Source organism: Mustela erminea, chromosome 8 (genome assembly GCF_009829155.1).
Source record: "Mustela erminea isolate mMusErm1 chromosome 8, mMusErm1.Pri, whole genome shotgun sequence".
NCBI lineage: Eukaryota > Metazoa > Chordata > Mammalia > Carnivora > Mustelidae > Mustela > Mustela erminea.
Window position 1 is genome coordinate 26016906 of NC_045621.1, and position 13682 is coordinate 26030587.

At 47.9% G+C, this 13682-nt stretch overlaps 1 protein-coding gene across 1 annotated transcript in view; it reads right to left on the reverse strand.

The window, feature by feature from the left end:
- The window catches only part of MREG (melanoregulin), a 59929-nt gene that overhangs the window by 36513 nt on the left and 9734 nt on the right, over positions 1-13682 (reverse strand). The window contains exon 2 of the mRNA XM_032354729.1: positions 4292-4451. Coding sequence (XP_032210620.1) covers positions 4292-4451 — 160 coding nt within the window. The remainder of the gene's footprint in view (positions 1-4291; positions 4452-13682) is intronic.

Genomic DNA, 13682 nt, shown 5'->3' on the forward strand with positions numbered 1-13682 from the left:
CCAAAGCAGAGACAGGATGGAAGGGCACAAGATAAAACAGAAGCCTGGGACAGGAGCCTTGACTGGCTGCGATCCCCATGGAAAAGCATCACCAGGGAAAGGTGTGCTACAGTACAACCAAGAACATTACCTAAAATGAGGTCACGATCCTCATGCTCAAACACAGCTCTTGTCTCCTAGCATCAAAAAGTCACAGAAATAGGCTTTGGGCAGACGTGGCTCACCCATTTTTAAATCTACATCAAATTGCAGACAATACCTATTCCCTTCTCATGATTTCAATCATGGTGTTCACAATATACAATGTCTCTAGATGCACGAAGCCAAGATTCAAATCTCGGCTACCATGTTTTCAGCTCCGTGGCCTCGAACAAGTCACTTCCAAAAGAAATAATCATGGTGCCTACCTCACTGTGTTGCTGTGAAGAGGACATAGTTAATACGTGCAACTTGCTTGAACAGTACCTGGAGCTGTTCTCATTGTTATTGACATCTTGGGGGACAAGAAAATTCAATATGATTAAAATCAGGTGTCCAAATAAAAAATTAAGAGGCGTCGATATTTCATAAACCATTGTAAGCTCCCTAGAACAGAGTGGATTATGTGAAGAACAATCCGTCTAATGGGAATGAACAGAACGATCCTGATTCAGGGGCAGGATTCTGAGGAAGTTCACTATTTCTCAAACGTAAAGTATTTTATGGCAGCACTCGAAGACAAAAGCAGTAAGTTTTCCACTGCTTGGAGGTCTGCAGATGCATTATTTCTTCTGCTGGAAGTCTGTTTTCAATTAGCTTTTGAAGCTTTTGCAAATGAAAGTGCATTCTATTCTATTTCAATAATGTCACATTTTACATCTTCTGTCACTGCAAGTAACTTCAAGTTTGGGCTTTCCTTCATTATTTGCTCTGCATACACTGTTTTTCGGATTTTTTTTTTTTTCATTTTGGGGAAACAGTGCAAATTTAGTGTGATGTGCAGCATTTCCTACCACTAGGGGAATGGAGGTAGCGCACACAACTATTTTGAAATTATTTTTTATCTTTCAGGGTATTCCAAATAGGGACATTGCCAGCATGGCTATGGCTACTCAAGGAAAACCATAATGCCTGGTTTTCCTTAATACCTTGCTTGAGCTTCTAAACTGTATCATACAAGAATATCTTGGGTTCCTTGTACCTCAGTAGGTAGAATTTGTTTAGGTAGAAAACTAAAACCCTCTGTTTTATTAACATTTGTACCAGTTTCATCCTTTGTGAAAAAGAAAATAAGCAACAGTAGTAAACAAGGAATTCCTTCAAACTTAAAACACAACCCAACCGGCTTCCCAACTCCATCTTCCTCATCAATGGTGGGTTCGTTTCTTGTTCATACCAGACAACATAACAATAATAATATGTAGTAGTCATCCATCTTGTAAATGTGCCCTGTATATTTGCAGCCCACAAACATATTTTGTCTAGTTGACACATTTTTTTAATGTGAGTTATCACTTAAAAATGTGGGGCACCTGGCTCAGTCAGTTAAGCATCTGCCTTCGGCTCAGGTCATGATCCCAGGGTCCTGGGATCTAGCCCTGCAATGGGCTCCCTGCTCTGCAGGGAGTCTGCTTCTCCCTCTCCCACTCCTCCTGCTTGTGCTTGCTCGCTCTCTCTCCCTAATAATAAAATCTTTTAAAAATATTAAATAAATAAAAATTTGGACATTTTATTTGTGAATCTGGATTTTCATCTTCCCTTCAAAATCAAAAGTTCTATGGGGTATGTGGGTGGCTCAGTCGGTTGAGCACCTGACTCTTGGTTTTGACTCAGGTCATGATCCCAGGGTAGTGAGATTGAGCCCCTCGTCAGGCTCCATGCTCAATGTGGAGTCTACTTGAAGCCTTTCTCCCTCTGCCCCTCCCTTCCCTCTCTCTCTCTCAATGTCTAAAATAAATAGATCTTTAAAAAGAATAATCAAAAGTTCTGGCACCTCCAGATCCATGTTGTCAGCATGGCAAAGAGCTGCCTGGAACTCAGCAGCTGCTCCCTTTGAGCACAGGATAAGCTTCCAATGCTCCCCTGTTCCACAGTCTCAGGGATGTTTCCTAGGTTCTCCTAGGAAGCTAGGGGAGGCTCTGTGGCAATTCCAGAATTTAAATGTACCCTGACCTAGCAATTCTTGTCCCCCAAAATCTATCCAAAATCATGCAAGTATATATGGATATCCACTGCAACACCACCTCAAACCTGAAACAACATAAAAGTTACTAGAGACTGGCTGAATAAGTGATGGCCAATCCAGGAAAGAGAATATCAGAGACCCCTCCCCAAAACAATGAGGTAAATCTAGAGCGTCCTGAAATGGACCTAGGTCTAAAAAAGCAAGGTGAGGAGCAGTATGTAATGTGGGGGGAAATGAAGGATAGATTAACATATGCTTTTATATGTATTTCAAGTGTTTGGAAAAAAATATGAAAAAATTTTTTATCCAGGTGCCTTGGAGAGGAGGGGTGCGCCAGCTACTCTGGCCCTCTTGCTGTTAGCAGCTTTGGGCACAGTGGGGTCAGAAGAGGTCTATCCTCACCAGCAGAAAGAAACCCTCCCTGGTCAGCCCAGTTCAGGAGGGTAAGGAAGGGGTAGCTCTCCTATCAGGGGAAAGCCAGGTCACTCGCTCCTGTCCATATGCTCCAGAAGGGCAGCCAGGTGGCAGGACTTGGCTGGACCAGCTAGATGACGTGCTTTCGGTGTTATTAGCGGAGGATGGAATTGTGCAGGGGACACTGGAAACCGGGGACAGAGCAGAACACAGCCGGCCACTTGTGGGGTGTGATAAACTGTATAATATATAGTTAAACCCTGTGATAGATGTCTAGCAGAGGCCGTCCTCATCAGCGCTCCACACCCAAGACAAAACTCACCTCCACAGCCTCTGTAGACACTCCAGGCCACCTTCACCCAGGCCTGAAGGACCAGAGGCAAGTCAGCCCCGCCCCAACCAGAAGATCCCCACCTCCACACCTGCTTCTAACTCCGCCCACCCCAACCCCCAAAGGCATCCAAGCCAAAACAGAATAAAAAGACATGTGGCTCTTCTGAAAGTTATCACTTCCTGCTAATGCATGATTGGGAAAGGAAAAAATTAAGCAACTAATTGCAAAAATAAAGAAGCCCAGATAAGGAACAGATGACCCCCCCAACCCCCTGCTGTGGCCACCTGTCCCCAGCAACACACATGGACCCTCTCTGGTACTTCTTTTCAGAGCCAGAGTCTGGGGTTTTCAATGTCCCTATTCTTTTCAATTACTATAAGATACAAAGTAAAACATGACGTCTGTATTTAATAAGGGTATCCACTCAGAACTAACTGATAAACACAGAATTTAGAAAACTTAGTATTATGTGGAAAATAATACCCATCATACTCTATTATATTGTATTATACATAGTACCATAATGAGGAAACAAAACACGACTCCCCTGTTGTTTTCTCTTATTATAGCTTGCTCCTTTTCAATATGTCAATGTTCCCATACCAATAACTTGGGGATAAGAGTTGACTAAGAGTATTTTCAGCCCCTGTCTTTATCCATTTGTCAAAACCTGTACAATATATGCTACAAAGAGTGAACCCAGATGTAAACTCTGGACTTCAGTTAAATGTACCAATACGGTCTGTACCAAATGTACCCCCCTCCATGCAAGATGTTGGTAATGGGGAAAACTGTGGACTGTGGACGTAGTGGCTGTATTTTCTGCTCCATTTCTCCATAAACCTAAAACTACACTGAAAAATTACTAATTTAAAGATTGCTACTACAAAAAAAAAAAGATCAATTTCATGCCTCATCACAAAAATTATGATACGCAGCTGTCTAATCAACACGCACAATTTAAGAAGCTATCAAGAGAAAAAACAAATAAAACTAATTCAGACCCCGCTGATGCACAAATTGTGATAATGCAAAATACACTTCCACCTTCCACTTCCGTCTGAATCTTCTAACTGTGGCTTGCTAAGCAGGCCATGGAAGATGGTCCGCTCTCTTCACCGTCTTCCGCAGCACTGCCTCGCTAGCACTGTAATCCTTGCATCATCAAGGTCGTAAGTAGAAGGCGGTCTCATCTGTGTATCCAGCAGGTCGACCAAGACTAACGAACATTAGCACCCCCAGGCTGCTAAAACACTGCCCTCATACCGAACAGCTCACCTTTCCTTTTCTTTATTCCAAGCTGGCCTTCTCAGTCACTGCTTTTTCCGACTGGCCGTTATCAACGGCACCCGGCAAAATCTCGACTGGCGCCCGCTTACCTCTGAATCTTTGGCCTGCTGATTTCGAACGACTATCAGATTGTACAGGATTCTGTCGTCATCTGCCTCTGTGTGGGACAGGTCGTGGGGCATGCTCCACAAATTCTTGTCATCGTCTCTCGCCAGAGTTGCTCCAAATGAAGAATATGGATTGCTATCACTATGGTGTTTAAAAAAAGGGGTATAAGCGTTTTGTAATATATATAATGTATATAATGTATACATCAGATGCCTGTAACATGTAATGCAAATAAAATGTTATATACTGTATAATATACAATGTAATATATAAACATATATTTCTACTAACAAGGCCTGAACTCTCTCTAATAATTAAGCATAGCACAGTAGAATAATTTTAAAAATGGCTTTTAAAATGACAGAGAACAGATGTAACCAGACGCCTGGGTAGAAGGGATATTACTACGTTCATCAGGAAATTGAGCCCTGCACATCCCAGCAGTGAAAACCGAAAAATGAAATCCAGTGGGGGGAAGGGGAATAAAATTCTTGTATGATTAAAAGAAGAAATTGACAAGTGACCTGAAGAGGTGAGCTTTTCACGGGCTATGAGTTCAAGGAAGCACAGTAAACTGAGATCACGATGGCAATGAACTATCAAATTCCTTACAAGAAAGTGAAGAAACAAATATGCATATCCAAATGCTTTCCTTTTTTTTTTTTTAAGATTTTATTTATTTACTTCAGAGAGAGAGAGCAAGCATGAGTGGGGGGAGAGGCAGAGGGAGAAGCAGGCTCCCTGCTGAGCAAGGAGCATGATATGGGACTCGACCCCGGGACCCTGGGATCATGACCTGAGCCGAATGCAGATGCTTAACCGACTGAACCACCCTGGTGCCCTCCAAATACATTCAGTAGACAATGTGGATTGTGGAGTAAGAAGTTCAGTAATCCTATTTTTGTATGTACGCTCTAGGATTTACCCTCTACAAGGTGGTTACCTGTGCTGGGACTTCTGGAGGAGGCAAGTGGCTAAGCCTCACTTAGGACCTGCTTGCACCTGGCCCTGGTGAGCTTCTGTGGAACTGTACAGCTAGGGTCATGTCGAGGATATTCCCTTCATCTAATTATACGTATGAAGCCCTGACTCCATGTTAACCAGAGGGCTCCATAAAGTTGTGAACAAAACAGACACATAATCCCCATCCTTGGACCTCACTAGAGCCCAGGGAGGGAAACACATTAATGAATGACCAGGTGACTATAGAGTGAAAAACTAGGATACGCGCTGTAGAGCCAGTGGTGGGAAGCATCGGGTAGGCATTGTAAAGAAGGGGTGATTGAGCTTCAAGTTGTAATTCATTCGTTGAAATGAAATAACACATTCAAAAGCCCTTGGGTCCAGTTGTAAAAAGTGGAGCACAAGTGGTGGGGGATCTTGGAACCAAGGTCGGCAGGAGGCCACTATCTGCCTCAGACAAGGGGCCAAGACACTGGACCCTGAAATCCCTCTAGCTACAGTGCAAAGTGTAGGGTCTGGGACTGGACAAAGAGATCCGAGCGATGGGGAAAGGAGCAACCTATGGGGAACCAGAGGCTGCTTGGCCACATGTGGCTGTCATGTAGGCAGCCTGACACAGCAAAGGCAGAAATGCAGAAAGCACTTTTGTTCAGAATGATGAGTCAACAAAGAATTCAATCAAGAAATGGGCAGAGGACATGAACTGACATTTCTACCAAGACCTACAAATGGCCAACAGGCACATGAAAAAGTGCTCCACATCACTCAACATCAGGAAAATACAAACCACAACTGCAATGACATATCACCTCACACCAGTCAGAATGGCTAAAATTAACCAGTCAGGAAACAACAGATGCTGGCAAGGATGTGGAGAAAGGGGAATCCTCCTACACTGTCGGTGGGAAAGCACTGTTGGTGGGAATGGAGGTTCCTCAAAGAGTTGAAAATAGAGCTTCCCTATGGCCCAGCAATTGCACTACTGCGTATTTACCCCAAAGATACAAATGTAGTGATCCGAAGGGGCACGTGCACCCGAATGTTTATAGCAGCAATGTCCACAATAGCCAAACTGGAAAGAACCTAGATATCCATCAACAGATGAATGGATAAAGAAGCGGTGATACACACACACACACACACACACACACACACACACACACAATGGAATACTATGCAGCCATCAAAAGAAATGAAATCTTGCCATTTGCAACGATGTGGATGGAACTAGAGGGTATTATGATGAGCGAAATAAGTCAATCAGAGAAAGACAATTATCATATGATCTTTCTGATATGAAGAATTTGAGAGGCAACATTGGGGAGTTGGTGGGTTAGGGAAGGAAAAAATGAAACAAGATGGGATCAGGAGGGAGACAAACCATAAGAGACTCTTAATCTCACAAAATAAACTGAGGGTTGCCGGTGGCAGGGAGGGGGGTAGGGAAAGGGTGGTTGGGTTATGGACTATGGGGGAGGGTATGTGCTATGGTGAGTGCTGTGAAGTATGAAAACCTGGTGATTCACAGACATGTACCCCTGGGGCATTATAATAATACATTATATGTTAATAAAAAATAAAAATTTAATTAAGAAAAAAAGAGTGAAATCTTGCCATTTGCAATGACAGGGGTGGAACTAGAGGGTATTATGCTGAGCAAAATAAGTCAATCAGAGAAAGACAAAAACCATATGATTTCACTCATACATGGAATTTAAGTAACAAAACAGAAGAATATAGGGGAAGGGAAGGAAAAATAAAACGAGACGAAATCAGAGAGGGCAACAAACCATAAGAGACTCTTAACCATAGCAAACAAACTGAGGGTCACTGGAGGGGAGGTGGGTGGGAGGGGGTAACTGGGTGATGGACATTAAGAAGGACACTTGATAGAATGGGCATGGGTGTTGTTGGCAACTGATGAATCCCTAACTCTACCTCTGAGTCTAATAACACTCTATATGTTAACTAAATTGAATTTAGATTTAAAAATTTTTTTTTTTTAAAAAAGGATGATGAGCCAATGAAAGAAGACACAGATGAGGCCTCAGTGCCCTGGCGGCACATGTCAAATTCATTCACTCATCCCTTCAGTTGCTGATTCCACAAACGTGAAATGATGCCTGCTGTTTACTGCGCGCCAGGCTGGGTGTTTTGGGGACATGAAAACAAAAAGGACATTGTGCGGTTCTTAGTGTGACAAGAGTGCAATGAGATAAGTGAAATTAAAATTTTTAAGTATAAACAGAATGTCGTAGAACCAGAGAAGGAGTGACAACCTCTGTGATGGGAAGGAAGCTCAAGAAAGGTTTTGTGGAGGTGATCTCTAACCCAGACCCGAGGAATGCACCGCCAGGTGCCTGGAGGAGAAGCCGGGGAAAGGTATTCCGGACAGAGGGAACGACGGGGGCAGCGCACGGAGGCCTGAAGCAAGCACAGGCCTGGGGGTTTCCAAGCCTCCCGGTGTGGCTACACCACACAGTGCTGGCACAGAGGGAAACAGAAGCGTGGGAAGAAGAAAAGGTCACTCGGGGTCAGACCGATAACCCTGCTGGACTTTGGACTTTATTGTGTGAACTGTGGAAAAGTTAAGGGGATTTTGAGCCTTGCCAGGTCTGGGTTTTAGAAACAATTCAGGGGGAGGAAGGACCAAAGACATGGCCTAGGAGGCCATCCCGGGTGTTCATGATGATCTCTGAGGTCCTCTGTCGGGGGGCCGGGGGCGGGTGTGGGGCAGACAGACACAGAAGCCCACGAACCAGCCACAACCACAAGGCCGCTCGATTTAAATGTCATTTGTTAGAGTTCCAACGCAGGTTGCTTTGGGGCACAGGAAAGTGGAGTTCTGCTAATAAATACATATTTCACCATACATGTCTGAAATACTGGTTGGGAGAGCACGAGCAAGGGTGTGGCTACGGAAACAGCACAGGAGGGGACATGTGAGGACACACTATAGGATCTTGAGAGGTTAGAGCCCGTGGCGGGCAGAGTCCTAGCTGATGTGGGAGACGGAGGCCTTCAACTGGCCCCATGCAGAGGAGGCCAGGGTTGACCTTGAACCTATGGGACGTTCACAGGGAGGTGAATCTGGCTTGGGAACAAGGACGGGGCTGGCCATCTAGACTAGGGAGAAATGCCCATGCACTTCCATCCTCTGGAAGACGCAGCATCGGAGGACCGGCCTGGGCCTGGGGAGTAAGGAAAGGCTTTGCGGGAAACAACTAGACTTAAACAGCAGGAATGGAAGGGCCACTGGAGAGAGAAGGTGAGTCCCAAGGAAGACAGACGGTGATGCCGAGAGGAACTCCAAAGGGCAGGCAGACACTGGAAAGGCGTCCACGATGTGAGACGTGCTGCCTCTGATGGCTTTCTGCCTAAGCAGATTTTACAGTCGTTGATAAAGCCCCGCTGCCTTACACAGAGCTTCGCCTGGGGGCTCCCATGTCCCATCCCTCCTGCCACACAGTTGTCTGAGGTCAGAAGGGTAGGTAACACTACCCCGTTTGCAGACGCAGACCAGACTCAGACCAGACTTTGGCATTGCTTGACCGTCTGCCCAGGACTGACCGCCAGCTGACAGTCCTCCCAGCATGAGGTCCCCAGTGGGGTGGCTCCAAGCAGCCACGTGTCACAGGCTGGACATCCAAACGCAGTGACAGGGACACACCCACAAATGGAGCGGCTCAGATAACCAGTGCACATGTGCATGTTGCCCTCTAAACCGGCAAATTCCCCCAGGGCGGCTCCTCTGGGCATGGAGACCCCAGAGGCTCACGGTGGCCGCCGCCCTGGCTCCCGATGCCACTGGACATTTCCCTCCGGGGCCGTGAGACTCTAGTACTTTCCTGAAACCGCACTTCAGCTTGTCCCCGAATCTGTTCCACTTGTGTCAGTCTGGACTCTGCAACAGGCTGGTTAGTCCCTCCAGGGAGGGACTGTACTCTGCACTTCTTAACATCCACATGGCCTGGCAGGAGCAGGCACAGAGGAGGTGTTTTCAGAGTATGTGACGAGTGTCTGTCGCAAAGTGAGCTGTTAAGGAAATGTCAGCCACAACCCCCCATTGCCACCTTTCTAAGACTCCCCCCAAAGCAGGAGGTTGAGAAATTCGCCAGTACCCACCTGCGTTATCCGTGATCAAGCACATGGGACCACGAGTAATCTAGCCAATTTCTGCTCACAACCCACAATCCCTTTGCATGTTTACATTACAACAGGTGCCTCCCTGGCTAGTCCCCTTCCTTTCAAAGCCCATCTCTCTCTCTCCCTTATTCTCTGTCCCTCTCTCTTTCACCCCAACACACACACACACACGTACACACACAGGAACACGCATGTCTCTGGCCAGTGTGAAACACAGCCTCTCCTGCTTCGTCTGCAAACCCAAACACAGCTGCACAGCGAGGTCAGCACCGGGCCTGTTCAGAGGAGCTCACGCTCCAGACACGGGGAGCCTCCCCAGTGCTCTCCACATCTCACGCTGCCCTAATTAGAAGCCGAGTTGCCCTGGCATCCCACGAGCTTCGGACTGCCTCGTCCCTGACACCCAGGGGGATGGCATAAAACAGGCAAGAGAATCCAGCTCTTTGGCCCCTGGGCGACCAACGACTCTGACCCGTGCTGTTTGCCTGGGGCTCCTGCGCTCCTCCTGAGAGTGGGATGTGACTGTAAACCTAACCTGGTCAGCCACACTCCGGTCCAGATGAAAGTGAAGGAGGGTCTGTCAGAGCCCGCCCGACTCGCTGATCCCAGATTCTCTGCTCTGGCATGCTAGACCCTGATCCTTTTCTTCTGCACCGCCCACCCCATCCAGGCATCAGTCTGCTTTACGTCAAAACTGTAAGCCCGTAAGGTGGAGAGACCAGAAATAAAAGAGAGAGAAAGAAAGAAATGTGTAAAGCAAATGACAGGAGAAGCAGCTTGGGAACCTCTGTGAAGGACTCTGAGGCTTGTGTAAAGATAATTCAGTGCAAAGGCCCTGAGGTCTGAACCCAAGAAGCTCAGGGAAGACAGAAAGCAGGGACAGGGGGCTGCTGAACCAGGAACATTGAGCTTCTCCCCACCCCCCATAGAATGATTTCGAAAAGGTTCTTAAGAACAGAGCAGCTGTTTTGCCCCCGGCCACCATCTGCTGATAATAAATATTTTATTAACCTCAAGCATTTGAGAAGTGGCTCTGAAGTCACATTAGAAGCTGAAGCAGTTTTCACTCCCAACAGGTAGGACAGTTCCACCCCTAGTCCCTCCTGGGGGCGTAAGACCCAGTCACTCCTCTTCTCTTTCAACCCACCTGCAGCTCCCAGGAGACTCCAGATCTGGGAGCACCAGGCTCCCTGCCTGGGGCCCGAGGGTGCAAAGTGCCGGCAGCTGTTAAGGCTGCTTACCCAGAGTTTCCAGAGCTTCCCGTGAGTCCTCCCTACGAACAAGACCTTGGCAGGCCCAGGAACTACCGTGCGCGCTGCTGATACCCACAGCTGCAGTGAGTGGCTCCATGGGTCTCCCCACCAACAGGCCGTGTGTCAGAGGTGGCTGGCTTAAGGCTGAAGGCCTAAAGAGAGTGAAAAGATAAAAATCTCCAATAGGGATGCCGAGGGTGGGGGGCACCACTGGTTTAGAGTCCGACTCTTGGTTTCAGGTCATGTTCTCAGGGTCTTGAGATGGAACCCCGTGTTGGGTTCCGCACTCAGCAGCGAGTCAGCTCGAGAGTCTCTCCCTCCGCCCTCCCCTCCCTGGCTCTCTCTCTCTGATAAGTAAATTATTTTTTTTAAATCTCCAGTAAACAACAACCAAAGGTCTCAAAAAACAGACCCCGAAGGCTGTTTGGTGCCACCTCCTTGACTAAGGACTTCGCACCTGATTCCCCACCGAGAACAGGTCTGCCTGCTGAGCCCCTGGCTTCCAGATCTTTCCTTTCCTCTTGCTAAGGAAGCCTCCCAGTGAGGAGCAGGTGGAGCCACGATCCTCTCCCTCTCCTTCTTTCCCCTCCGTCCTTCCTCTGTGCTGCTGTTCCCTCTCTCTCTCTCTCTCTCTCTCTCTGCCCCTCCCTTCCTTCATTCCCTCCCTGCCTTTTTCCTTCCTCCCCTCCCGCCAGACACCCGAGCTCTTCCTCACACCGGCTCTTCCGGTCTAAACACGGTTCCCTAGATGCCAGAGTTTTCCTCAGCATTTCGCCATGGAGGTCCATGACTTCCTTCAACGCCGGAGGCTCCGCTTGCCTCAGTGTGAAGGAAGAAAAGCCCCAACCGGGGGCCCCTTTTCCGGCCCTGCTGCCCGCTGGGCCCCTGCCCTCCTGCCTTCTGTCCTCGGGGCTGAACGAGAGCCCCACGACAGCACGTCTCATGCCTGCGCCCAGCGCTTCCCGGCTTGAAGACGGCCCTGACAAGAACCCTGGGAAGCAGTCAGGAGCACGGGACCCAGTCCTCGGTCTCTGCTCTGCTCGCGCTCTTTCCCGCTCACCTCACCCCCTCTCCTGTCTACACCTGTGTCCCCAGACTCCTCCACGTGCTGCTCCTTCCCATTTCTGTGGAGCTGTGAGAGGCACCTTGAGCTCCACAAGGTCACAACCAAGCACCTGGTTGTCCCACCTGACCTCCCCACCAGCAGCCTCCAGTCCGATCCCGGACACTCCAACCTTCCCACTGCTCCAGCCAAAATCCTGACGTCACTCTTGGCTCTCTCATCCCCTACCTCCAAGCCATCAGAAACTCCCATTGGTTCTACCTGCAAAACACATCCGTCTCCCACCACTCTGAGCCAAGGCTATAAGGGGCAGGCACTGGCACGTCCCAGCACAGTCTGGGGTCTGGCGAGCCAAGGTGGTCGGTCTCCCATCCGGCATAGGACTCCCTCCACTCACTGTTTCTACCTACCGCTGGACCGTTGCCCCCCACCAAGTCTGTCCCTAACACAACAGCCAACATAATCCCCTGATTTACTGTGTAAATCAGACCACGTCACCCCTCCGTCAAAACCCTGCAGTGGCTCCCACTTGACCTAGACTATAAGCCAGTCATTCAGTGCTCTGTTAGGCCCCATAGGACACCCCAGCCACTCTGGCCTCTTCGCTGTTCCCTGAACCCCCCAGTCACCCTGGCTGTCCCTTCTACCTGGAATGTTTTCCCCAGATACCCACATGCCCCCTTCCTCCCCTCCTCCACATCTGTCTAACCCTCAGCTCCTCCACGAGGCCTGCTCTGACCAATCTACTTAAAATGGCAAGCGTGCTCCCCTGCCCATGCTCTCCTTTTCTTTTCCCTGTACATCTTTATCTTCCCATTTACTTACTACGTTTGCTGCTTCCTCCCCCACTAGAATAAAAGGAGCAGAGGATCACTACCTACTCGGCCCAGTGGTGATGTATCAAAGGACTCAGAACAGCTCCTGGCATGCAGGATATGCTCAATAAATATTTTCTGAGTGATGAATTGTTGTTTCCCAAGTTCACAGGGCTCTGAATGGTCGAAATGAGGCTGGAAATCCCTGTCTCCAGACTCACAGACAAACTCTCAACATTTTTTAGCTATTTCAGTTCACAAAGGTGAAGCTCATCGTCTCTCCAGAGGAAGCAGACAATAAGTACATACATTTGTATCAGGTGATGCTCCGGGCCTAGAAGGAATACCAGGTGAATGAAGGGACAGAGGGAGGGAGTGGGGGCCTGTTTTAAAACGGGTTGTCAGGGAAGCTTTTCTGATAAAATGACTTCGAGGAGAGACCTGGATAGAGTGAGGGAGTTACCCACACAGGTAAGTGGAGGAAGAACATTCTAAGCAGGTGAACAGGAAGTGCAAAGGCCCTGAGGCAGGAGCATGCTCGGTGTATCTGAGGACCCAAGGGAAGGTCCATATGGCTGAAGGAAGAACAATTTCACCTGATGTGCTGACTTTAAAATCGGAGCCTGGTGTGACAGTCCTAAAGTGGAAACTACCCAAAAGTCCACCAACAGTAGGATGGGTGAGCAAAATGCATACCCTACAGAAACCGAGAATCACAAGTTAATCCACACACTACAACCTGGATGGATCTTGCACAGTTGGATGTCATTGAGTACAGCTGAAAAGCAGGCAAAACTAAAATACATGTTCAAGGTGCACACATAGATGGTAAAGCCTTAAAGAAAAGCCAGGAAATGACTATCACAAAAATCTAGATAGAATCTGGGGTGGGGGGTACAGGGCTAGCCATAGTTATCTCCTGGCCCGGATGGTGGTTATATTTACTTTATAGCTGTTGTTTATACTGTAGCTATTTTTATATGTTTTTAGTTTCCTTTGTTTTAATTTTTTTTAATTTATTTGACAGAGAGATACCACAATTAGGCAGAGAGACAGAGAGAGGAGGAAGTAGGCTCCCTGCTGAGCAGAGAGCCTGATGCAGGACTCCATCCAAGACCCTGAGATCATGACC